At 40.4% G+C, this 27,655-nt stretch overlaps 2 protein-coding genes across 2 annotated transcripts in view; one reads left to right on the top strand and one right to left on the bottom strand.

The window, feature by feature from the left end:
- Tmed8 (transmembrane p24 trafficking protein family member 8) overlaps positions 1–11,834 on the bottom strand; it is a 31,483-nt gene extending 19,649 nt beyond the window's left edge. The window contains exons 1-3 of the mRNA XM_023700904.1: positions 11,680–11,834; positions 7,522–7,561; positions 34–56 (exon numbers count right to left, since the gene is read on the bottom strand). Coding sequence (XP_023556672.1) covers positions 34–56; positions 7,522–7,561; positions 11,680–11,806 — 190 coding nt within the window. The 5' untranslated portion in view covers positions 11,807–11,834. The remainder of the gene's footprint in view (positions 1–33; positions 57–7,521; positions 7,562–11,679) is intronic.
- Positions 11,835–11,926: 92 nt separating this feature from the next.
- On the top strand, positions 11,927–25,055 carry Samd15 (sterile alpha motif domain containing 15). Its single transcript, XM_004624894.2, is given in 4 exon segments — positions 11,927–12,498; positions 12,500–13,780; positions 16,765–16,863; positions 24,693–25,055. Coding segments are annotated over 4 exon segments (1,905 nt in total). The 5' UTR covers positions 11,927–12,162; the 3' UTR covers positions 24,882–25,055.
- The last annotated feature ends 2,600 nt before the right edge of the window (positions 25,056–27,655 follow it).

The following is a 27,655-nucleotide window of genomic DNA, read 5'->3' as shown; positions in this document are numbered from 1 at the left end:
GAGATAGCTCAGAGGTCTAAGCGCCCGCCTGGCAAGCACAAGGATTCGGGTTGGATCTCCGGTACTGCACACTATTCCAGCCCCTCACCAAGCCAGCCATCTGTAATCCCAGCGCTAGGGAGGATCACTAAGAATAGGGGCTCCACAGCGAGATTCTGTATCAAATTTAAGAAAAAAAAAAAAAAAGTATGACAGAAATTGTATCAAGTATTGTTTCTACCTACAAAAATATGAAAACAGACATTATCAACAGAAGGAACTTTGGAAATTCACAAATGTGTAGAGGCTAAACAAAATAGTCCACAATAACCAACAGGTCAGAGAAAAAATTACAAGGTAAATTTAAAATTATCCCTGAAACAGGCGAGGATGTAGCTCGGTAGGAAAGCACTTGTTGGCATCCATGAGACCCTAGGTTCCCCTGCCAGCCAGCAATGGTAACAACACATCTTGAGACAAATACCAATGTGAACACAATATACCAAAGCCTACAGGATGCAGCAAAGCATTTCTAAGAGGGGACACAGCCTTAAGTGACTACATTAAAAAAGAAAGATCTCAAAACAAACAAGTCTGTTATGGTTTAGACCTAAAATGTCCACCAGAAACATCATGTGTCCAGAAGTAGGGCTTTCAGCGACAGCTAGGGCAAGAGAGCGCTAAGGTCATCAGGGGGTTAATCCACTTAGGAGGTCTTAATCTTGATGCCATTACTGGGAGGAGCGGAAAGCGGAAAGCGAGGTGGGCTCAACTGGAGGAGGCCCCCTGGAGCCCCCCTGGCTCTGGTGCTGTCCTTGGCTGCTTCCTGGCTGCCCTGAGGGAGCAGCTTCCCTCTACCGCACCCTTTAGCCATGTTCTTGCTGCTCTATGGCCTAAAAGTGACCAGCGAGTCAATCACAGATTGCAATCTCTGGAACCAGAAGTCAAAAGAAACCTTCCTTCTTGGTTTTTCTCAGGTCTTCTCTCGATGAAGGAAAGCTAACCAACACATTGCCTAATATCATTCTTCACTACTTTCAAAACTAAAATACTCATTTTGTGTTAATAATTACATCCCTACTGAGACATTAGAGTTATCATCATTCTATTAATACAAATCACGCCTTGTGTGTATTTCATATATGTGTCAGAGTGTCTTTAAGATAGATTGCTGGGAGTTGAATTTCTGGACCAAACTCTTCTCCACAGCAAATTATCTCTCATTTTATATTTGTAGAGCCTGTATGTGAATGCTTCCCCAAAGCCTCCACATCACATTATGTCAAACACTTAAAAAAATTGACAGAACCTGCCATGAGAGATGATAGCATAATTTTCTTGCTTTGTTTTTTTGTTCTAGCTTTTGAAACAGGATCTCGCCAAGTTGCCCAGGCAAACTCCTGGGCTCAATCCATCCTCCTGCTTTAGCTGAAACTATAAGTGTGTAGCAACCAGCTTGATACTTTAATCGCAATTTGCACTTATTTTTAATGCATTGGAGAATTAAAAATACAAAATAAACTTTTTACTTTATTTCCTTGAGACTGCTGCCCAGAATTGAAACCCCTTGACAAAGTGTTTATACCCTCAAAGTTTTATGTATATTATTACCCAATTTCTCTCCATATTTCACTTTCTAGCAGTAAATGTGTGCCACTTCCCACATTCTTCTAGATCTAATGAAAATTCCTTATAATTTTTCCCAATTTTATAAATAAAATACGATAAAATATTACTATCTTAATTTGCAATCCTATGATAGGTCATATGGTCAAAACAAAGTTTTATGTGTCTAAAATTGGTTGCCACTGGGAGTGGTGGCACACACCTGTAATCCCAGCACTTGAGAGGGTGAGGCAGGAGGATTGCTGTGAGTTCAAGGCCAGCCTGAACTATGTAGCAAGACCCTGTCTCAAAAAAATTTTAAAAAGATTGCCTTTTTTGGTTAAAAAATTTACTCATACCACACGTACAATTTAACCTACCTTTTCACTCAACACTGATAGTTATATATTCAAAGTAGATTGCTGACTCTGTCCTTCAGCATCCTTCTGCCCAACATTTTGCCAAAATCAAAGTATACTATATGCATGGGAACTATATAACAAAAGAAACTATATTAATCGTTAACCCTGTTTCAATTTAACAGACTTTTCTGCCCTCTGTTATGTGTCAGGCACTGTTTTCCATGCTGAGAGTTAACCTAGGCATAATTTTGAAACCTCAAAGACCTCAGACTAGGGAGGAAGATGAATTCACAAACAGACAACTGTAAGAGTACGTGTATGGTATCATTTAGAACTTGGCACTGAGTATCACAGAAACACAAACTTTAACGCAGGGAAGTCAAAGGAGGTGTTAAGGAAGTTTCCTGAAATAGATGACAATTATGCTTCCTTCCCCCATCCCCAGTACTGGGGATTCAACCCCAGCCCTTCTTATTCTTTTTATCTTTATGATAGAGTTTTACTAATTACTAACTGAGGCTGCCCTCAAACTTGTGATCCTCCTCCCTCCTCTTTCTCAGCCTTCACAGAATTGATCAGAGTTACACAGAATTGAATAGCATTGTTCTGGGTTAGGCTTTGGCCTAAGGAAATGCTGTGCCTGGTCTGATCTATTCAGGCCACTGAAACTGTCACAGATCAGCAATCATGCTGTTTTGCTTTCTCATCACTTCTCCACTCACTGAAGTAACACTTTTAATTTCCTTCAAGAGCTGCTTCTGTTAGCTTTTCACATGCCTCCCTCACTAGCTTGTTTCTAGCTTTCCATTTAAAATGAGAGATGTATGATTCTTCAACACTTAGGGCTATTGTAGGTTTATTAATGGCCTAGTTTCGATATTGCTCTGGCTGAGGTAACAGGCAGGAGAAGAGCAATCTGGCTGGTGGAACTCTCTGCACACACATTTACTGGTAAGATGGCCCTGTTAAGTAGGCACAGTTGGTAGTGCTCTCCGATTTCCCTACTAACAGCTAAGACCATTCATCACAGATTGCCACAAGCCAACATAATAATGATGAAAAAATTTGAAATACTGCAAGAATTAGAAAATATGGCATAGTGACATGCAGCAAACACATAGTTGGAAAAATGATACTAGTCTATGCAGTTATCAGACATCTTGAATTTATAAAAATGTGATTATTTGCGAAGCACAATAACATGAAGTATAATACAAGATACACCTGTATACCTCTCACATTTTGATCTATAATACACCTGGCGTTCACTTACATGCGTGGCATGAAAGGTACAAATAAAATTTCCTCTTTTCCTTTTGGATATTCAGTTGTGCCAGCAACATTTACCACCTCTCTCCCAGACACAGCCTTGTGTTAATTTACTTTCTATTACTATAATATTTGAGATAATAAAGCTGTAAAGAGAAAAGATTTATTGTGTCTCAGTTTTAAAGTTTCTAGTCCCCATCAGTGGGCCCTGTTGCTCTGGGGGAGGCAACGTGTCTGGATGGGAGCACTCAGCAAAGCCAAGCCACTCACCTCGTGGCCAGGAAGCAAGAGGAAGCAGAGGCAGTGCAGGAGGGGAATGAAGAAGGAAGGAAGAAGGAAAGCAAGAGAAAGGACCAAGGTCCCAGAATCCTGAGAACACACTCTCCAGTGATCCCGGACCTCTGAGCAGGCCCCACCTCTTAAAGGTTTTAGCACCATTGGGGTCACCAAGCCTTTAACTCAGGGGCCTGGGGTGCACTCAAGAGCCAAACTTCAAAGCACTTCTAGTAGGCTGTGGCCTTTTCTGGTTTTCACAGAGAAAATGGACCTCACTAGGTTTCTGCTAAGTCCTCAGTATTAATCCTTGTCACTGTAGTCCAGAGAGGGACTTTTCACAGCCTCTGTTCTTAAGCTCCCCATCACACAGAGGTCACATCCTTGGAGCGCTCTCTACCTTTGTATCTCTGATAAGAATTTCCTGGAAGTTCATTATCTTGCTCTGTGTCTTCAAGCAGATGTTCACAGTTCCTCCATATATATATATATATATATATATATATTGTTTGTTTTTGTTTTTGTTTCAGAACCAGGAACTGAACTCAGGCCCTTGTGTTTGCCAGACAAACACTTATTCTACTGAGCCATTTTCCCGGCTCCCCTCCATATTTTCTAACTGTTCCCTGAAAGAGAACTGGTCTCAATGACCTAGTGGTCTCCTATTATTGAAAACAGAAATCCGTATTGCCTCTGTACCCTTTTCAACTTGAAGATAATTTAGTGAACAAAATGAAAACAAAATAGAAGTTTAAAAATTCTGCCTTCCCTTTTGTATTAAGAGTATCTATCAGTTTATCTAAGCAGTAGTTATAGTCTCCTTGGGCTCTTCCAGTCACTCAAGTCATACTGAAAACTTCAATAAGGCTGAATTTTTGGACAGAAATTAAATGAACACAAAAGGAATGGAAAATAGCAGTGAATTTAAAGAATATAACATTAATCCTCAAGGATCATTTATAACTTTTATTTCATTGAAAAAAAAATCTGAGGGCTGGGGAGACAGCTAAGAAAAGAAAAAAAAAAAATCTGAAAGCCAAAGGACAGGATTGCACAGCACTTGAGGAATATGACAAATTGCATATCCCAACCCTGATATACAGTCCCACTAGCAATGCATGCAAGATCTCTGCACACTTTTACCAACATAATGAGTAACAAAACTACCCGGGACAGTTATGCTTTCTATAAATTAGGTTCATCATTTTTCAAATGTTAACAACCACTTTGGCAAATGCAAAGGTCTGAGTTCAATCCCCAGTTCCACCAAAAAAAAAAAAAAAAAACAACCACTTGTCATGGTATCTTAAGAGCTAAATACGCACAAGGAAAAAAGTAAAAAATTGTTGCTTTCGTTTTCAAGTTCAAATGAATACCCTAAATTATGTGAGAGCTTCTGGTAAAATAACTTATAATTGGATTCAGGGAGACAGGAAATAGAAACATAAGTATATATCCAGAAGTATAAAGTGTAGGAGACACAATCTTGTTTTAAAAAAGAGAAAGCAATGATAAAACACAGCTTCTTTAGGTTCCTGGAATTTATTTTGTGGAATTTAAACCACTACAACGAAGAAAATTTTCTATATGGTAGCTTTTAATATATCAACCAAATATAAGCCAATTCTGCATTTATTCCTAGAAGAGCTCAAAAAAACCAAGATAGGTTTTGTAAATTTAGATGGCACGTGGGGAAATGTGTTTTTAAAATTTTAATGCATATATACTTATTTTAGTATGACTAGAAAAGATATAAAAGTAGTAGTACTATGTATATTATTTAGAATGAAATAAAATGTCATTTCTTAAAGACCAAATAATAATGGAATGTTATTTTGTAATATGAAAAAATCACTGCCATGGTTCCTGACTGGCCAAAATCTTGGAAACCACATTCAGAGAAGGAAAAATGGAAGCTTGAGAAAAATAATTTATGCTAGGCATGGTGGTACATGCCTGCAGTCCCAACACTCAGGAGGCTGGGGCAGGAAGACCACCATGAGTTCAAGCCCAGCCTGAACTACATAGCAAAACCCTGTCTCAAAAAAACAAAAAAAGCAATCTCTAAAGTAAAGGTGAGACAGAAAAAAGAAACTTTCTTAAAATAATTTATATTTTCCAATTCTTAAAATGTAAGTTTTCATGTTACCAGTGTGTGGATTCAGATATTCTGGTTATGCTAAAAATTCATCCTTACTGTGTTTTGTATATTTTCTCTACAAAGAGAACCAAAAAGCAGTGTTTTTTCAAATAAGTTGAATATCAGGTCAAGGTTCCATTGGAACAGGTCTCATAGGACTCAACAGGATAGAAGGAGATAATTAGCTTAGCCTTTTTCATTTCAGTGCAGAGAAACCAAAAGACTACATAGTCATAAACTCAAACAAAAACAGGTTCAAACAAAAACAGACGGGCTAAATTTTATGTTCCTACTGTAGCCAGTGACTATGTCACCCAATTTTTCTTCAACCTTTAAAAGTGACGGGGCTGGGGAGATAGCTCAGTAGCATAAGTGCAAGCACAAGGGCCTCAGTTCAATCTCTGAGTTCTGCAACAACAACAACAAAAAAACCACCTTTAAGAGTGAGAGACAAAAGCCATGCTGTTATGTGGAGCTGTAGGGGACTCAGGTCAACAATTTCTGACATTGCCAGTCAAGCGGAAGACCCAATACTATTATGGACTACTGGACTCTTTTAGAATATTTTGCTGAGTTAACACACCTATAACATTCAAATAACGGAACCTAAGAAAAAAAGGGTATACAGATGAATGTCCATTTTGTATCTGTGTATTCAAAGTGGTTAGGATAGATATATAGTTACATTCTCTTAATGAATAGAGGGATTTGTTCTAATAGTGTTTGTAAATAGGATATCATGTCCACATCTTGTACAGCAATTAACCACTAGGAAGAATGTATGCCGTATGTTAATTATTGAAACTGTCCTACCAATTTGGTCTGAAACTGTCTCATTGCTATTTGTTTCTCAATAAAATTATGGAAAAAAAAAAAAAGAGTGAGACACAGTCCTGAGTGGTCATTTAGAATCTGTTCTGGATGATTAGATTTTAGTTGTTCTGTGTGGCACACATTATGACACAACTACCAACTATCTTAAGATACTATAACCACACAGGAAAAAAGAGCAGTAGGTAGGCAAACTTCTAATATTCTGACATAAAACCACAGTAGAAAACTCAAAAACATAAAGGTTCTTCAGCATAAACTTCTACTCTTCTGCACCATCCCATAAGGTAGCCAACATATTTTATTTTTAATTAATTTATGTTGAGATATCTGGGAGTGATGGTACATGCCTGTAATCCCAGCACTTGTGAGGCTAAGGCAAGAGGATCACTACAAGTTTGAGGCCAGACTAGAGACTACATAGTGCACTTAAGGACAACATAGCAAAACTGGGAACTACATAGCGAAATCCTGACTCAAAAACAAAATAGCTACATAGAACATTTCCCTCACTGCAAAAAGACATACTGTATATAGTCCTACATTAAAACCATAAATAAGCGAGGCATAGTAGTGCACATCTGTGATCCTAGCACTCTTGAGGCTGAGGCAGCAGGATCGTTGCAAGCTGGAGAGCAGCCTGGGCTCCAAAGTGAGCTCAAGGCCAGCCTGAACAGCATAGCAAGACCCTGTATCAAACAGACAAAAAATAAAAAATAAAAATCCAAACATGAACAAATTTACCTGACCCACTTCCAGTCCTTTACATTTTTTAAAAAATGTATTTGATACAGGGGCTCAACACAGCTCAAACTCGTAGTCATCCTCCTATTTTCAGCTTCCCTAGCACTGGGATTACAGGCATGCACCACCACACCTGGTCTCTGGGCCAGCTCAGCACGCCCAGGGGCAGAGCTGGCAGGCATGTGGTGTCAGGGATGGAAGCCTGGTCCCTGCGCTTGCCTAAGCAGGTGCTTAGTCTGCTGAGCTAGCTCGCTGGCCCAGTCCTCAATATTTAAATGCAGTGATAGCTCAGACACACCAAACTATGTTCTTACTAACTTCAGTGATAATAGATCTTGATCTTTATTTTCCCCAAGGTCTCTAGACTTAAAAAAAAAAAAATTATTACCTGCCCTTAAATGATGCAACATGTATGACTCAGACAGTCTCAAGACACAAAAAATGATTTCTCTGTCCTTGGAGACTGGAGAATCCAGAGGCCTCAAATAAAAAAACAATTGATATTACAGCTTATAAAAAAATAATAATAAGGATACTGACTATTGCAGAGTGGCTTAAGAACATGAGCCCTTTATTTCCTTTTCAGCAAAACCTAAGCTAACAATCTTGAAGACCCTCTGCAGGGAACTTCTGAAAAATAAGTTACGGCTATTCTGGATAATGACAAATTCCTGCTTGGAAAGAATAAGGTACTGAAAAATGCTCTTAACTGAATAACAACTGAATACTCAACCCCATTTTTAGTGCTGTTGTTTTTCTAAGAAAGTATGTTAATTTCTTTCCATTTCATTCATTCATTCATCCATTCTTTTTTTTTAAAAAAAAAAAACAAACAGGGTCTTGCTATGCAGTTCAGGCTGGCCTGGAACTATGGAGCCCAGGCTGGCCTCGAACTTGCAATGATCCTCCTGTCTCAGCCTCTCAAGTGCTGGGATTACAGGCATGTGTCACCCACACCTAGCTATTTCATTCCTTCTTAATATCTCTACCACCCACTCACTCAACCATTTTCTAGTGGAAAGTGTCAGAAGGATCCAAACACCTAATTGGTTTACATCCAAGTACTCTGGCCGAACCATTCTCAGGCTGCTTTGGAAACCTAGGTTAACCCCATCCCAGGGTTTCTGAAAAGTAGCATGACTGACATTTGGAACCAGGTCTTCACTGTACCACGGGATGGAGCCACACCCCTGGCTATGCTCACGAGATGTAATAGCTGCCTTCAGTTCTAACAAATCAAGGGATTTTCAGATACTATCAGAAGGCTCCTGAGGGTGTCAAATAGTTCATAATCACTAACTAAAGGCACATTCCTAATTCCTTCAGTCCTAATTCCTCATATGCACTGGATACACCTTCAAATCTTTTCATTCAGACTTACTTTCACCAGCCAATATTAATGGACCTCTGAGACACATGAGGGATTCAGGGAGAAAACAGGAAAGACAGATTCCATTCAAGAAGACTTGTTGAGGGATACGTACAAAGAAAAACTATAATAAAAGATGCCAAAGGATATATTTTGAATTATTTATGTTTCCTATGGAACTTCCATCTCAACAAATTAAAAATATGTTAAGGACAAAGACTATAACATGTCCTAGAGTATTTATAAATGATTAATAGTCAACAAAAAGAAATAAACTACCACAACAAAGAAACCATTCCAAATGGACAGTAAAAACTACAGAGCCAACTAGGGAAAGCTAATGTCTCTCAATTACAGTTCCTATAAAATGGGAAGAAAATGATTATAAGCATTCAGTTCATATAAGTTATCATTTTATTAGCAAAAGCCTACTTCAAGAAAGAGTATACTGTGGACCTTGTTCTTTTATTGTTGTTTTGTAAGGGTTTTTATTTGGGGGGGTAGTTGCGGGGTTTTTTGAGACAGGGCCTCACTATGTAGTCCAGGTCAGCCTTGAACTCCCTTAACTCCGGATGGGCCTGGAACTCTTGGTGATCCACCCTCCTGCCTTAGCCTCCTGAGTGTCGGGATTACAGGCATGAACCACCCGACCCAGCTTACCCTGGCTTTTAGTAACCCCTCCATAACACAAACAGAAATCAACTATCATCCTATTTTCTGAGGACAAGAGAAAGGAAAGTAACTGAAAGTATGTCTACCAGTGTCCTGGAGGCAAGTAGTCAGGGTAGAGCTCATTCTCACAAATTCACTAACTTCTAAAATATTCCTGAAGTACTCTTTAAAACCTTTCTATTTGGGCAGGGGTCATGGCCCAGAGAGAGTGTTTGCCTTACATGTGCAAGGCCCTGAGTTCAATTCCAAAACATAAAAAGCTATTCAAACCAGGCACAGCATATGCCTGTCATCCCAGCACATGAGAAGTAGGAGAAACAGCAAGTTTGAATCCGGCATAAGCAGTTTAACAAGACCTTTCTGTTTCCTCTCTTTTTGTTGCTGTTGTCATTTTTTTGCTTGTTCTGAGACAGGGTCTTGCTATGTAGTTCAAGTTGGTTTTCAACTCACTATGTAGCCCAGGTTGGCCTCAAACGTGGGTTGACCCTTCTGCCTCAGCCTCCTGAGGGCTAGGATTCCTGGCATGTTCCACCACACCTGGTCAACAAGAACCTTTCTCAAAATAATTTTAAAAAGGGCTGATGTGTAACTCAGTGTGAAGGTCCTTGGTTCAGTCTGGTGGTAGGGGGCAATGACTTTCTATTCAAATGTTTGGGTATGTTTGCATAAGCACACTGAAGACCTGAGGAAAAATTAAAACATGCTAAACTTATAATTATTGGCACACACAAGTGACAGATGTTTATAAGACTTATACACTTTTATAAAAGTTTATTCACTTAATCTTTTAGAAATTGTGGTTATAAAAAACATTGTGGTTATAATTTCTATTGCTATAATAGTAAACATATACCATTGATATTAAATTTAATACAAAACATTAAAAGTTCAAAAGAAAAAAGGCAAACATTGTTACATATTTTGTTATTATTTTGTTTGTTTGTTTTGTCTCACCATGTAGTGCAGACTGGCCTTGAATTTGCTTATTTAGCCCAGGCTGATCTCCAACTCACGGGGATCATCCTGTCTCAGCCGCCCAAGTGCTGGGATTACAGATGTGCGCCACTATGCTTGGCTATTATATATATTTTAAAGTAAAACCATAAAGTCATGAGAAACAGCTGGGCAATTGACAGTGCTGTGAAAATTAGGAAATGGGGCCATGTGTGGTGGTGCATGCCTGTAATCCCAAGACTCAGGAGGTCCAAGCAGGAGGAGCACCATAAATTCAAAACCAGCCTGAGTTAAAGGCCTCCCTGAACTACACAGTGAAACCCTGTCTGAAAAAAAAAAAAAAAAAAGCCAAAGTGGGAGATATTGGAAGAGATACATCCCTGGCACCGCAGGAGTTTAACTGAGCAAAAACAGACGTTATGTTCATAACGGGTAGCTGATCATAGTGGGTACCTTGGGCTTCAAGGGCAAATGCTTGCTTTAGACTCAGTGGCTCACATAATCCTCCCAGCAACCCTAGAGGAAGGCTCTGTTAGTGACCACATCTCAATGGAGAGAAAACTAAGGCAGAGAGATCTGCCCAAAGTCGGTTAGATGAAGTGAGGATCCAGACTTCAATCCATGTACCTTGGCTCAGTAACCAGGGTACTTTATGAGGTCTGATTTCTTCTCAGACCTGGAAAATTATTTGCCGTTAAGAGCCACCACTTCTCCCCCTCTATCACTATTTCAAAGAAGCATCCTTTTAGCTGCATCCTGTGTGATGATCATGAGGCTAAAAGGTAACGAACGATAGGACAAACTGCCCCTTTCATCTTTAGACCCTGAAGTCATACACACGGAGGAACTTGTATGAGTAGAAATGGAGACACTGCCCCAAACAAGAAAATAAGAACCCTGGAGAACGAGCGAAGTCGCCACAATTCCTGCTGCAGCCTCTCTTTACCCTTCGCTCTGACTCCTGGGTTATTCAGGATCTCAGAGCCCATTACGATTTCGCTTTTCATATCCCGCTTTCCAGGAGATGGAGAGGATGGCGGCGAGCTGAGGGCGCCTACGTGCAGGGAGGCCACGACGAAGCCGGGTCTAGAGGGGAAGGCGACCCCGGCGCGGCGGAGAGGCGGCAGGGGCGGAGGGAGCGGGCAGCGGGGAGCGCGACGCAGGCCAGCGAGGCCAGTGCGAGCCGAGGCGCGGCCGGCCGGCCGGCTAGTCGAGGAGCGAGCGAAGCGGTTGATGTGGGAAAGGAAGCGGGACAGAACGAGGCATTTCGAAACGGGGCAGAAGACAAGCTCGAGCGCACGCAGGGCCCGGTGGAGGCGGCGGCGGCGGCGGCGGCGGGGGCGGCGGGGCAGGGGTCGCGCCCCGGAGCAGCGGGGTCCTGAGCACAAGGGGCTGCGAGGTGGGTCGGCTGCTCCGCGAGCACAGGAAGAGCGCGCCGCGGCGCCCCGAGGCCGGCCGGCACCCGCCGCCAGCGCCTGGGCCTTGCGTACCTGAGACGGCCGCCTGGCTCCCCTCCACTCCCGGGCCGTCCCCGACGCCGCCCGCCGACCCTCGGCGGTCCGCGGCGCTCCAAAAGCCCGGCCCCTCAGCCGCCAGCGGGTCCGACATCTGCAGCCCGCGCCGGGAGCGTCTGCGCCGCCAGCAGCTAGCGGCTCCGGAAACAGCCGAAGTCAGGGCGAGCGCGGCAGCAGCGAGCCGAAGAGCCGAGCCGAGCCCGGAGCCGGAAGAAGCCGCGCGGGACCCGCGGGCAGAGCCCGCCGCCGGGGGGTGGCCGAGGGAGGCAGGCGACGAGGACGCGGGGACAGGTACCGCCTGCTTTTGGTGGTCAGCCTTTAAAGTCAGGGCTTGGAAGAATCAGCAAAACCTGGAAAAGATTGAAGAAGACACTACCGGAAACTGTGGTATCCATAGAGACGCTGTCGGAAATTAGGGTTGCTAGGAGGCCTGGGCGCGCGGACTGTATAATGTCTGAAATCTCCGAAGATTACTATCCCGACCCAGATGAAAATGATGAGCCAGAGTCAAAGACACTTGAAATGCCAGGACTTAGTTATTTGTCCGAAAATACGAAACTGTACACGGCAGAAGCAAGTACGGAGCTACTCTTTGAGATTAACAAAGAGCCACAGGCATTGGACAGCGAGGAAGACGTTAAAGAGGAGCCAGAGAATGAAAAGAGTGTTCAGGTAGAACCAACCTGGACATCCGAGGAAAACATTCCCAAGGAGATCCAAATTGACCTGTTTATTCAAGAAGAATCAGGGACGGCCCAAGTGTTGAAGTCAGACACTGGGAGAAATGGGAGGTAAGCTTTACAAGGATTTGAAGATGCCTGTAGATGAAAAGGCTAAAGAACCAGGCCTAGAGCCACTGGAGGAGGCTAAACCAGGTATCACAGAATGGGCTACAGAAACTGATACACAGTTACCAGTGGAAACCAAGTATGACGTTGTAGGGGCCACAACCAGTGAGAGGACATTAGAGTTACTACTAGAGGAGCCTGAACAGGAGGCTCTAGAGAAATCACTTAGAGAGAAATACGAAGAAATAGATCTAGAGCCTTCAGAGCAGACCAAACCAGATTTTGCAAGTGAGAAATTAAGACAATTAATTGAAGAGGTAGATCTTCAGTTACCAAAAATAGCCAAACCAGAGATTTCAGAGGAGACACAAAACAAGTCAACTGAAGAAAAGGTTCCAGAGCCACTGGAATCAGAGTATCCTGAGCGAAAACTTATTGTCCAAACAAGTCTGGAGCCATCAGAAAAGACCACATCAGAACTTCCAAAGAAGACAAGAAGGTCAGATGAAGAAAAGGTTTTAGGGACACCAGCAGAGACAGGATTAGTACAGCTACAGGAGATCAAAGCAGATATTGAAGAGGAAACACGGCGTAAGTCAATTAAGGAGAAAGTTCCAAAGCCGCTGGAGTACACTAAACCAACAGATCAAAAAGAGAAGCAGAGAACATCAAGTGAGAAGATAGAACTGGCACTTCCAGAGAAGTTCAAATCAGAGGAAACACTAAGAAACTCAGCTGAGGAGAAAGGCCTAGAACCACCAGAACAGAGTAAATTGGAATTTCAAGACATGGAAACAAGAAAACCAACTGAGGAAACAAGTCAAGTGCCACCCGGGATGACTAAACCAGTTCAAGAGAAGAGAACAGAGTCAACTGAGAAAAATCTAAAGTTCCTAGAGGAAGCCCAATCAAGACAAATAAGAAAGTTCTCTGTAAAAGAAACGGATGAAATTAGAAACAACTATGCATTAGGTTCCCACAAAGGAAGTGAAGTAAACTTACCAAATACACATTATGAGAATCCTCCGGAATTCTCAAAACTGCTTGGGCCTGATGACGGTGAATACTCAAACTTATATTTCTCAGAGTCTCAAATGGAATTAACAGACTCCTTTAATGAGAAGAAAACTGTAGATTTGCCCAAAGGGTTGGAGGAACTGGTACCTAAAGATGAAGACTCCAAGCCCCGAAACAGAGTGGAACCACAATTTGAATTTCTTAATTGGAGCCCAGAGAAGGTTGCAGAGTGGATTAGCCAGCTAGGCTTCCCCCAATACAAGGTATACAAAAATAACTTTTGAAACCCCATGTTCTTATCCTCTCTCATATTTCTTCTAACCTGATCTGACTTCTTGCTTCTTTTTCACTAGAAGTATAGAAAAGTCCTGGATATGGAGGAAGTAACTTGGATTTTTTTTTTTTTTTTCAGAACCAGGGATTGAACTCAGGCACTTGCACTTGCCAGGCAAGCGCTTATTTACTGAGCTATCTCCCTGACCCATTTACTGAGCTATCTCCTTGGCCCTTGGATTTGGAAAGAGATCCTGGGAATCAAACTTGGGGACTTTGTACATGTTAAATATATACCCTGCCACTGAACTAAGCCCCTAACCTGTAACGAATGTTAATTTTGGCCTTGCCACTGATGGATATTTGTATTTGGGGAGAAAAAGGGTGTCACATGTGTTCATTTTGTCCTATTAATCCCAGAAATTACACTTCTCTGCAATTCTTTACTAAAGGCTAAGAAATTTGTATAGGTCTCTCTTAATAGAAAACTGTATATTTAAACTGTATTGTCAACCATAGACTTTCTGGGAGTTTAAGTTGTTTTAGTGGCAACTCCTTTACCTTAAATTTCTACTATTAACCATAAGTATTTACCCCAAATATGTCAGGTATTACAAGCAGTTAAGAGAATTAATATAATTTAGCCTATTAGCTCAAAATAGTTTTATCAAAAGACAGTGTAATTATCTTAATTTGCTGATGCCAATTGTGATTTTTAAGGTTGGGAACAGTGGTGCACACCTGTAATCCCAGCACTTCAGGAGGCAGAGACAGGAGGATATTTGTGATTTCGAAATCCAGCCTAGGTTGCAATGTGTGTTTAAGGCCAGCCTAAACTGTACAATGAGACCCCATCTCAAAAAGACAAAACAGGCCAGCCCGATATCTCAGCAGATTAAAGTGCCTGCTTAGGCAGACACGGGGGCTGGGGGTTCAATCTGGGCCTGCTGTGCCAGTCCATCCCTGCCTGCCCCTGGGGCGCACTGAGATGGTGATTAAGACTGGGAATGGTGGAATGCCTGTAATCCCAGGGGAAGCTGAAAGCAGGAGGATTACTTCGAGTCCAATCTTTGTAGTGAGATCCTGTAGACCCTGTACTAAATACATTTAAATAAATAATTAATTAATTTAAAAAAATAAAAGACAAAACAGGCCAGAGAAATAGCTCAGTGGTCTAAAGAGCCTGCAAGCTTAGGCAGACACAGGGGACGCTGTTTGATCCTGGTACCACATGACACACCAGCACCTGAGCCAGCAAAACAACAAAAAAAGACAAAACAAAAAACAAAACCCAATTGTGATTTTAGGCTTCCACAGAACAAGATCTGCAATCTTTTATACTCCTACACTAAAAATTTAATTGGATGAGACATGAAGCAGGGCTGAGGAGTTTAACCAACAGCTTTTAGGAACTATGTAGTATTATTAACATACAAATGAGTTTTATTGGAAAGATTCTCACCCTAACTATATATACTGATACCTGTGAACTAAGCAACTGCACTGCAGATGGTAATCTGTAATAGTAGTTTCATGCTTGGAGTGCCTGTCATTCTGGTCTTCTGAATACAGGCTGCTTGTCATGACATGCCAGTTGCTGCTGTGCTGTCTCTCAGGTAGATGACTGTTCAAAAAGAAGGGTGTGGTGAGTGAAGGCAAGAGACAGGAAAAGGAATGTAGTGGGACTGTCCTGCTTCAAGGTTGTATATGGTTAGATTTTTGGACTTATGTGTAAACATAAGAATTATATAATTATGCCTATTTTTAAAAATATATTCTAATTTCTAAATGTTTTTTCATCATATTCTGTAGGGACTTAAAGTTAAGCATATCAATACTTGATGAAAAATACCTGTTCCATGTTATGCCTAAGATGTTTGATATTCAGACAGATAGTGAGATTAAGCTTAACAGCCTAGGTTGTATGGTAATAACAATAAGCTTGTTTTCTGGAGGGTTAACAACCTAAGTTTGCAGACCAAAATTAGAGAAAAAGGAGGGCCGCAAGGAAAGCCAACATTTTGGCCCTAGCCTTCCAAGGTCAATTAAGACTCAGGACATATGAGAACTTGTACTGTAACGTCATGTAACTCAGTAGTGTCCCAAATTTTCTGATCAAGGAGATTATGGGGCCAAAGAGGAAAGTGATCAATGACGTAGAGTGTGCCTAAGGAGAGTCACATGGAGAGAAAACATTCTCTCAGGCTTTCACAGACAGCACATTGGCCAAGCAATGGCCATGACTCATCCACATGGCTGACACTGACAAAAGGTCTACAATCTGAGGTACAGGATTTCAGCATAAATCCTGAGGGGATTTCACTGACCTTCTCAGACCCAAAAGCTACAACTCTTGTTGCATAGGTCCTGCTTTACCTTGGTCTTAACCATCTAGAAGAAAAGTATAAAAACGAAATATAAGAAGTAAAGCCATACTATTATGTTGAGCTGTAGGGGACTCAGGTCAACAATTTCTGACATTGCCAGTCAAGCGGAAGACCCAATACTATTATGGGTACTGGACTCTTTTAGAATATTTTGCTGAGTTTACGCACCTATAATATTCAGATAACGAAACTTAACAAAAAAAGGGGATACAGATGAATGTCCATTTTGTATCTGTATATTCAAAATGGTTGGGATGGATATATAGTTACATTCTCTTAATGAATAGAGGGATTTGTTCTAATGGTGTTTGTAAAGGATATCATGTCTGCATCTTGTACAGCAATGAACCACTAGGAAGAATGTATGCAATGCGTTAATTATTGAAACTGTCCTACCAATTTGGTTTGAAACTGTGTCATTGCTATTTGTTTCTCAATAAAATTATGGGGGGAAAAAGATACAAATAAGTTTTTTTCTCAGTATAGAGCTAAAAACCATGATTTTTTTCCTCCCTCTTGCCCTCTCTTCATCCTTTTCTGTCATTCTAATTTCAGTACATTTTAAAGTGATGTTTTTGTACTAACAGGAGTGCTTTACTGCAAACTTCATCAGTGGCAATAAACTCATCCACGTAAACTGTTCAAACCTCCCTCAGATGGGGATAACAGATTTTGAGCACATGAAGGTGAGTTGTCTACAAATGCTGACATCTGTTTCCTTTTCTTCCAATCCTATTTCTTGCCACCAACCAGTGAGACTCTTGGTGGTCCTGGGGAGAAATAGCAAGGGGATTTAGAAAATAAAAACAAGAAACAAAAGCTGAGGTCAAGTGGAAGCTTCAAACCAGATGAAAAGAGAGAACTGAACTACAACAGTAGGGGTGTTTATTTATACTTTTGTGAAGTTAGGAACAGGAGACACAGGTTGCCTAGCAACTAAAGACTGAAATTGTCTCAGGCAGGATGTTTTTCTCAAAGCTGAGGTAGATTGACTGCTTTTGGCACTGTAGCCTTGCCTTGCCCCTACACGTATGACCAATTTCCAACTTCAGCCACTCACAATTTCTGTCTGTGGTGTCACTGTACTCAAAGTCCCCCAGGCTGACAGTGGTTGCTTTCTCACCTTTAAGCCATACAAAGATCCCTACAACTGTCAGTTCCTTTTATGGCATTTATGTGATCTGGTTTTCTCCATTCCCACTTTCAGACTGTTTTGCTCTAGTCCTAGAATCCTGCAGTTGCTATCTGTATTTAGCCTCTCCATAGGCCCTTGGGATTCAAAGGCTCTGCTTTTAATCCCTTAGTAAAATACTATTAGGAACCTTTGATTTATTTATTTATGTGTGTGTGTGTGTGTGTGTGTGTGTGTGTGTGTGGCCAGCTCAGCCCACCAGGGGGTGGGGCCTGCTGGCATGTGGTGCTGGGGGATTGAACCGCGGTCCCTGTGCTTTGCCAAACTTGTTCCAAGTAGGTGCCCTAGACCACCGAGCCATCTCACCAGCCCTATTAGGAACCTTTGAATATCTTCTGTTTACAAGATTATTCCAACTCCCTAGAAGAGGGTTCAGTATCTTCCACAAATTTTTTGCAGCCACCATCCTCTCCCCTTCTCTTTGTGAATCTACTCCAACATACTGAGTCTAACCCCTGGTATCACGAACTTGTCTGGTACATGCTTCCCTCTGTGTCTTCGCTCAGCTCCTCTTCCCTGTATTACTAATAGGAATTTTAATTATCCTTCGGAACCAAGTCCTTCTCATCTCCCCAGGAAGTCTTCCTACCTTACCATCCTACAGTAACCTTTCTTCCCACTCTTATAAACTTTGTGCCTCTGGTCCCCATGAAACACTTAAAATGCCATATATATTTTGCCTGGTTTGCTGCCTAACTTTTAAACTGATTATATTGACTTCTCTGGGTCTCATCTCTCCAACACTAACAGTCTGAGATCCCTCTTCTTTGCTTAACAGTAACCTCCATTGGTAGTGTTTTGCAGTTTAGAAAGCATAATACAACTCTCACTTGTACACTTTCCTCTAATAGTCTAACCTCAACATGACAGGGTTCACTCATATGCCCATGTCTACCAGTGCTTTATCTCAGTGGTTCCCAAATGTGGATAATAGTCTCAGAGTCAAATGAAAGTTTGGAGGGTTTTTTTACTTTTTTTTTTTTTTTTTTTTTGGTATTTTATGAAGGGTCTACAGGGTCTCACTACATAGATCTGACTCGTAGTGATCCACCTGTGTTCAGCCTCCCAAGTGGTGGGATTACAGGTGTGTGCCCCCACATCCAGTCTCAAATGCCCCCTCAGCATGCCCTGCGGGTGAGGCCAGCAGGCAAGCCGGGGATCACACTCCAGCCACTGCATCTACCTAAGCAGGCGCTTTAGTCCGCTGAGCTGTTTGGCTGGCCCTATCTTTTTGTTGTTTGTTTTTTTGTTAGAAAGGTAGATTCCCAAGCATGCCCTCCAGAGATTTTTAGTTCATTAGACCTAGAATAAGCTCTGGATTCTGTTCTCTGGGACTTCAGCAGGCCTTCGAACTATGTAACTCCATACATGATCAGGCTTGGAAAATGAGAAAATTATACTTGGTAACATCCAAGTCCTTCTACTGGCAATGAGATCTAAGGATTTTCTTTAAATTATTAAACATAGAGTCGTATTTGAACATTTACTCTCTGAATTCTGCTAATAATTATTCTCTGACAAGTGTTTGTTTTATGTGTGGCACCATACATGTGTCATGTAGCCTGATCCTCATTTTTATACAAGAGAAAACAGGCCTGGAAAGGTAAGACACTTTATAAAAGGTAATTTAAATAAGATCTAGGGAAGCCAGTCTTTTCTATGTGACTTCCCAAACCATGTTCTATTTAAATCACTGTACTATTTTGCCTTTATAAAATAATATTCTCATAGCCACAAATGTCTATATGCATAATGTGGGAAAGACCACTTACTAAATATGGTATTTCCAAGCATGCCCTCACACAGGTATCATGTGCTGCCAGATACCTTTTTTATGTTCAAAGATGGCACATTTGTATTTATGACCTCTAGTTTCTACTTAAGAGTATATTGAATATTCTAAATAAAAATAAGTCACAGAATTAACAAAATATTTTGTAATCCAAACTGCAAATATAAGCACCAAGAATTTTTAGCTGTAAGGATTTTTGAGAGTCTGCCAATTAACTTTGTTCTTGTGATATTCTAATTCTAAAAGTGCAGTATCAATATACAGTAATAGAATTCTAATGATGGTTTTTCTGGTCTTGCAAGATATGAGAACTTAGAAATGCTCTGACATTCTCAAGAGTTAACAATAAACCTACTGGTCTATCCTTATATCCCAAGAACTTTAAGCAAACTTTGAGATACTTATTATCAGTCATCGGATAAATATGGCCTCTCCTTTAAATCAACAGAGTAGCATTAAAAGGTCAAGAGTTAGAGGTATGTTACAGAAACATTACTTGATACTTAGTTCCATATAAAAAGGTAGTTATAGTCTAAGACACAGTTATCTTTCTAGAAATCATACATGAACTATAGTTACTATGCTGTAGTTATCTTCTTTATTGTCATAGAAAGCATTTTGTTTTTGTGTGTTTGCTTTTCCATTACTAGAGTTCCAAACCTAGGACAGGTAGCACCACTGAGCTACACGCCCAGCCTATATATGACATATTTTTATCCCACTGTTGTAATTATACCAACTAATAATACATCCACAATTTGCCCCATAACAACACTTAAATTTAAGTCAATCTTATTTTAGGGGACAAACTAGGTAAAAGAGCATTATATTAACTTTATCTTTCTTTCTTAGAAAATAATTCTCAAAATATCCACTACACTATATCAAGTGAGGAAAAGAATGCTGTGATAAATATTTGGAGAATATAAGTGAGTTATTCTTTTTGTATGCAGTTTTTATAGTCTAAAATAAGCCATACAAACTACAATATCATAATCATTTTACTGTCCTTGCCTTGTTGCAAATTACTTAAGTACTACAAATTTATAACATGTCAGCAATTGAGAGGGACCTTTTTAACTTAAAAAATGTTTTGTAAATAGTTTCACTTTTGCAGCAGAAGAGTTACAAAGACAGTACAGTGAGTTTCTATATACTTGTAACGTAGATTCCTCTGTTACAACTTTATGTAACTATGGTATATTCATGAAAACTAAACAATTACTTTTGATCTAATATTTTATTATCAACTGATGAACTTTGAGTTCTACATTTTCCCATTGATAATTTTTTGTTCTATGATGTACTCTGGGATACTACATTGCACTTAGCTGTCGTTTCCTTCATTCTTTCTGTGTTTAACTGGAATTCTTCTGTAAGGAACTCATATTTAGTTGTCACTTTTCTCTTATTTTTAATCTAGGCATTTATATTAGTATGAATTTATGGGCACTTATTCTTTGGATTATAACCCAGCATTGTGGTTGTTTTGCTTGAATTATAGTATAGCATCTTTACAGTTGTGAGTGCTTTTAAATTGGTATCTGTGTCCTTTGAACATGCTTCATTTTTTAAAACACATTTCCCTACTTTATGACACCGCAAGTAACTTCAGGTTTATACTATATTTTCCTTGCCTCAGTCCCAGGACACACCATATGTCCAGATAGTACTGGTTGATTCTTACAGAGAACAGTATTTAGAAACCAAGAATAGGCATTAGTTGTAGTCGTTGCTATTCTAGGCACTCTCAGCCTAGGTACTGTCAACAGAAGGACCTAGGAAATATGCTATATACTCACCCTGTGTATACAAATACCTGCTTATATCTATATCTGTATATGAATGTATTAAAATAATCATGCATGCCGCGCTGGTCCTATCCCCATGTGCTCAGAGCCATCGATGGAGTCTGGGCGTGATGGTGCATGCCTGTAATACCAGTACTAGAGAGACTGAAAATAGGATCACTATGAGTCTGAGCTGTGTAGTGAGGCCCTGCGCGCACACACACACACACACACACACACTCACTACAAAAAAATTAAAATAATTATTTTTCATATTCATTTCCTTGACTGTATGTAGTCCAGCCTTGCAGAGTACATTCCAACCTCCTCCCCACTACCTCCAACCCCCCTTGTTTATTTATAGTTTTCTCAGAGTGAGAAACCTGGCTGTCATCTATAAACTCTTATGAAAAACAAATTTACCATAGAGTACCATGTTTGGGTACAGTTCTTTTTGTCTTTAGTCTCTCGGTATCTAGAAAAAGTACTGTTTCCAAAGTTAAAAGTTATTTAGCTATTTAGCTTCTTTCTCTTCCACTCCCTTCAGGGAGATTCTGTCCTACTTTGTAATACAGTTAGATTCATTTATCCACAGCCTATATTCTATTACACCCTGGATCCTTCCTCCCATCACGCTGGATTTCTAATAGTTTTCATGTAGTAAAGTAATTCTCAGTCATATATAGTTCAGTGGATTTTAACAAATTCTATCACCCTAAAACTTCCCCTTTGTCTCATAGATAACTAGTCTGTCCCTCCACACTAGCCCGATTAGTTGCACTAATCAGGGCAACTACTGATCTGTTTGTCCCTATACTTTTGCCTTTTCTAAAATGTCACATAAGAGCTAGGTGAGGTGGTGCATGCCTTTAATCTTAGTACTTAGGCTGAGGCAGGAGTATTGCTGCAAATTCAAGGCCAGCCTGTACAACATAGTGAGCCCTGTCTCAACCCCCCCCAAATTAATTAATTTTAAAAAGTTAATGTCATAAATAAAATCAAATAAATTGTAGCTGTTGCATCCACTTTCTTCCCTTAGAAAAATGCATTTAAAATAATCTGTGTTTTCACAGAAGTCACAAGCAAATTTTAAGGAAGCTATATCTCTAGATTTTAATGGTGATATAAATGATTTATATTTGAACCACAGTAATTATATTTTTAGGTTTAAAGTAAATTATAGATTCCAGTTATGCAAAGGTGCATAGCTACACATTATCAAAGGTCATTACACAATAAATCAGTAATGATGAAGCAAAACCATTAGCTTACAAATAAAATTAAGAAAAACAGCCTTTGAAAGCTTAATCAATATAATACAGTGATGATACAGTAGTAATAGAATCTTCTTGAAAACGATAGGCAATAGATAGCTGCTTGAGGCCATGTGATTCCAAGCATTGTGTGTGTGACACTAGAGCCCTTAGGAAATAGTTCCTCTGTAATAATCTTTAAAAATACCTATTCCTGGGCTGGGAAGATAGCTTGGTGGTCTAAGCACCTGCTTGGCAAGTGCAAGGACCCGGGTTCAATCCCCAGTACCACATGCTGCGCTGGCCTTAGAACCCTGGGCATTCCTTGCTAGCCATGGAAACTAGGCGTGGTGGCGCATGCCTGTATATAATCCCAGCGCAGAGAGGCTGAGACAGGAGGATCACTATAAGCCTGAGCTGTGTAAAAAGACCCTGTACCAAATAAATAAAAGATTAAAAATAATAATAAATACCTGTTCCCATCTAAACAACTAATTTGAAGACAACACTATACAATACAACAAACATTGTCCAATTTGTATTATTTTGTTTAGTGAAATTCTGTATTGTTTTTGTTTATCATTATTTTGTATTTTTTAAAAAATAAAACTATTCCTAATAATCCTTATTAATTCAAGTAAATAATTGGTTGCCCTAAGTCTTAGGAAAAAATAAAATCTATTGCTTGTTATTTGTTCATCACAACTAAAGAAAATATTTTGTTATTTTAGGTCAATATATGGCCTATCAGAGGACTCTCATTGTTTCTTGGTGAACTTCAGACATAGTTTTAAGAATCACTGAATTAAAGGATGGTTAGGTTGTTATTTTTCTTTTCCTTTCCTTTTGTCTTTGTCTTTTTGAATTTTTTTTTTAACATTTATTTAGTGTGTGTGTGTGTGTGTGTGTGTGTGTGTGTGTGTGTGTGGCCAGCTCAGCCTACCAGGGGGCGCAGCTGGCTGGCATGTGATGCTGGGGTATCGAACCGCGGTCCCTGTGCTTTGCCAAGCTTGTTCCAAGTAGGTGCTTTAGACCACTGAGCCATTTCTCCAGCCCCTGTCTTTGTCTTTTTGAGACAGTGTTTTACTATACAGTTCAGGCTGGCCTTGAACTCACGCTGTAGCCTAGCCTGGCCTTAACTCAAAGTATTTGTCTTGACTCAGCCTCCTGAGTGATGGGATTACAGGTATGCACTACCACACCTGATTTAGACTGTGTTTCTTGATTATACATTTATACACTTTATGACATTTTAAATTTCCACATTATCATATATTGATAGAGTACTGGACTCTCTCAGCCCACAGTAGGCACATAGCTGTGTCTGCTCACACAGATTGAATATCCCTCGCCCAAAATGCTTGGAACCAGAAGAGTTTCATATTTCACATTTATTTAAATTTCAAAATATCTGCATATACACAGTGAATATCTTGGAGACAGGACCCATGTCGAAACACTAAATTTTTGTTTCATATACACCTTATACATACAGCCCGAAGGTAATTTTATACTGTATTTGCGGTACGCCTGAATTTTGATTGCAACTCATCATGTGAAGTCAGGTATGAAATTTTCCATTTGTGGCATCATGTTGGCATTCACAAAGTTCTGGATTTAGGAGTATTTTAATTTTTTTGGATTAAGAACACTGAACCTGCATTGAAAATGTACAGGTCTGTCTCCTGCAGCCCAGGCTATAAGCCAGGGAACTTGTGAGATTCCAAAAAGGACCAGAGTGAGGTGTTGACCAAACAGGGTGTTCAGTGTGGCATCACCAACAAAAACGAGAACTCCTAAGAGCCACCCATTCGACTCAATTCTTAGTAACCATATTGCTATCGATTTCAGCTAGTATTCTTATTGGGAATGCAGGTGACCATGGAGATTGTCTTTTACTCATAAACCATCTCTAGAGCTAAACAAAAGCAAGCTGAATACGATTTAAGAAGAAAAGTCTAAACTGCATTGTCAATCAGTAGTTGCCAACTGGTATAGAGTTGTCTGTGGCGTGAATTTTAGTCTTGTAACACTGACTAGTAGTTTTAACTTTTTCTCTTTTTGAGACGTGGTCTCACAATGTAGTTCAGCCTGGCCTTACACTTGGGTGATCCTCCTGCCTCAGCCTCCTGAGTAGCTGGGACTCCAGGCATGTATCCCCATGCTTGGCTAAACATACTATCTGCTGTTATAGTTGCCAATATTATTTGTTTAAAAGAAATTAACTCATCTATGTCATCTACTACAAGAGGCTGCAGGTATCTTTAAGTGGTACTTTTAAAAAGATAGTAAGTTTTGTGACATTTCTCTTAAGAGCTGAGTTTTTGGTAAGGCCAGGCTAGTAAGTCAATGATATTATTTCATTATTTTTTTCCCATTGAAATAGTTTAAAGGATTACCATTTAAGAGGCCTAGGAAACTAATAAAAATTTTGACTTTGTCGTATTTCTCCATTGGTCACATTAAAAAAATAATCCTTATATTTCAGGTAATTTCTCGGCACATAAGGGAGCTGTTGGGCATTGAAGAGCCATTATTCAAGCGCAGCATCACTCTTCCCTACAGAGATAATATTGGCTTATTTTTGGAACAAAAAAGTCATACTGGGGTTAAATCTGATAGCTTGACCTTCTCTGAATTTGTCAAAGCAGCAGGATTACAGGACTACGCTCCATAAATAATCCCTTGAAGAGAATGAAGCATTAAGTTGCACTCAACTATCGAGGAGAAAAAAAAATCATTTTACTTACCTTGAAAGACAAACTAAATTACTTGGGGAAAGAGGTATGGTCTTCTTTGAGTTTTCTTTTTCTTCTCTTCAATAAGGACTAAAAAGCTGGGGAGAGAGTTCAGTGGCATAAACACATACCTGGCAAGTGCAAGGTCCTGAATTCAATTACCAGGACCAAAAAGGAAAAAAAAGATTTAAAAAAAGGTTGGGCATAGTGGTGCATGTCTGTAATCTGAGCCCTTGGGAGGCTCAGGCAGGAGGATCACAAGTTCGAGGCCAGTGTGGGCTACATTATGAGTTCAAGACCAGCCTGATGGGGCCGGGGAGATGGCTCAGTGGAATATGCGCTTCCCTGGCAAGCGCAAGGGCCTGAGTTCAATCCCCGGTTCTGAAAAAAAAAAGACCAGCCTGAACTACATAGTGAGACCCTGTGTCAAAAAAAAAAAAAAAGATCAGAGAACTGCTGCTTCCATTCCTTTACTCATAGCTTCTTCTCATTATTTGTATTTCAACTTGGACCTTTCTTAAAATGAGACAATTCTTTCTAGGTAAGAATTGTAAGAATTCCTGATAAATTCTAATAAACATATCTGGTGGCAGAAGTGGTTGGGAAAATATGATTAAAAATAAAAACACCTGCCACCCCAGACAATACTTTCCACAAATATAGGAAAAAAAGTGTTTTATCATTGAATGACCATTAAACTGATATGCACACAGCAGGCAAACTGCTAAATAAATTGCAAAGACAAAGGCTCACTCTTTAAAACAGGCAGGCAGGGCTACATAGCTGAGGGGCACAGCGCCTGCCTGGCAAGCATAAGGTTAACTCCTGGTACCAAATAATTAATTAGGCAGGCAAACACTACCTGCCTAATTCACTACTTTATATATGAAGTATCAGTATCCAAACCCTAGGCTAACCTGTTGAGGAGGAGCAGCACCATGTGCCCCACTGTTCATGTTTCCAAAGCTCCCAAAAAAACTGTCATTTGGTATAAAACTGGCAAGGGGAGATCTTCTAATGCAATTATGTCTTCCAAAGGGGTGAAAATGTCAAGAAACAGGAAGTTCTCTTTAGTCATCAGAGAAAAAAGGTACTTAAGAATTTGTGTATGTTCTCTCAAAAACACAGAATGACTCACTGAAATATCACTGACAATGACACAGGGTTGTAGGCAGCTGCATTAAATAGAAATATTATAGGTAGGCAGGTCCAGCCCCTCAAGGAGACAGCATGGAAGACGAGATACCTTAGAACTGAGAGAGACAGATGCTCCCATTGTGGGCCAAACTTAAAGACCAAAGATCTAACAAATGCTCACCTCCCTAAGGATCAGCATCTGGGATTGATCATCACCTTGAGGAAGCCAGGAAGTCACTAATCCAACTGCTACCAGGTATCCAATAAAACTCCACTGCTATATTCATGTCTGCTTCCTATGTGACTTGCTTCCTCATTTTGTCCTGAATTTAATCAATTTTACCTGTGTGATGGTACTTGTAATCTCATTGGTTGACTATAGTTTGGCCCACTCATGCCCACCTAAGCGAGTACCCATGTTCTCCACCTTAGACCTGCTTCACTACATGGTTTTACTCCATAAAAATCCCTGAGACTTAAAGCACCTGCTAACAGGCATAGGGACTGGGAATTCGATCCCCAGACCTACCCCTGGGGTGCACTGAGATGGCAATTGAGACTGGGCACGGTGGTGCACCTGTAATCCCAGCACTTGGGAGGCTGTAAAAAAGTGGATCACTACAAGTCCGATTTAGTAGTGAGACCCTGAACACCCTGTAGACCCTTCCCTAAAATACAAATAAACAATTTTTTTTAAAAAAAATCCCTGGGAATGGTAGCTTCCTGGGGCAACCCGCTCGTGTCCCACTTCTGTCCCTCTTTCAGACAGAAGCTTTCTTTCTCCCAATAAATATTTTGCTCTTAACCTCTGTTCGTTCCTAAAATTCATTCTTCAGTTTTAGAGAACACAAACTCATCCCAGGTATCTTTCAGGTTGAGAGTTTAATTCCCTTATTTCAGGGTCTGAGGTTTGCTTATGTCTTAGTTACTTTTTCTTGTTGAGACAAAATACTTTACACCCAAAGTTGAAGGAGAAAAGGTTTATTTATTTAGTTCACAGTTTGTAGAGGTTTCAGTGCATAGTTGGCTGGCACCAGGGAAAAAAGAGAGAGAGAGAAAAATAGCTGGTTTCAAGGCAGGGTGGCAGGGCAGATGGTCACTGCAGAGGAGAAACAGGCCCTGGTGGGCAAAAGGTGGGAAGGGAGCAAAGCAGCAAAGTAGCGAGGAATGAAGCAACAAGTGGCAGCAGCATCCCTCTCTGCCTTTTTTCTATCCAAGCTACGCACCCTTAGGGCAGGTAGCACCCGCCCAGAGAGGGCCTTCCAATATCCATCCCCAGAACTATACCAAGTCAGTGGACTAATTTAGTAACTGCACACCCTTAATCCCAGCACCACACTTTTTAGATTGTTACCTCTGAAGAAGCCCCACCTATAACTGCATGAGGCTTTCGGGGTACATTTAGACATGAGCTGTAATAGTTTATAAGGCTCCTTTACATGGTGACTCCCTAGCTTTATAGAATGAAATTCAGGCTAGAGTCTCCTCATGACTAGACTACTCAAAATAAATGATTAAGTACCTCTTGTTACTTGAGTGACCCAGCTCTCCTCTTGTTTTCTCTTTCCTGGTCTCA

This window comes from Octodon degus, unplaced genomic scaffold (genome assembly GCF_000260255.1).
Source record: "Octodon degus isolate 3935 unplaced genomic scaffold, OctDeg1.0 scaffold00007, whole genome shotgun sequence".
Lineage (NCBI taxonomy): Eukaryota > Metazoa > Chordata > Mammalia > Rodentia > Octodontidae > Octodon > Octodon degus.
This window is presented reverse-complemented; position numbering and strand designations above follow the sequence as displayed.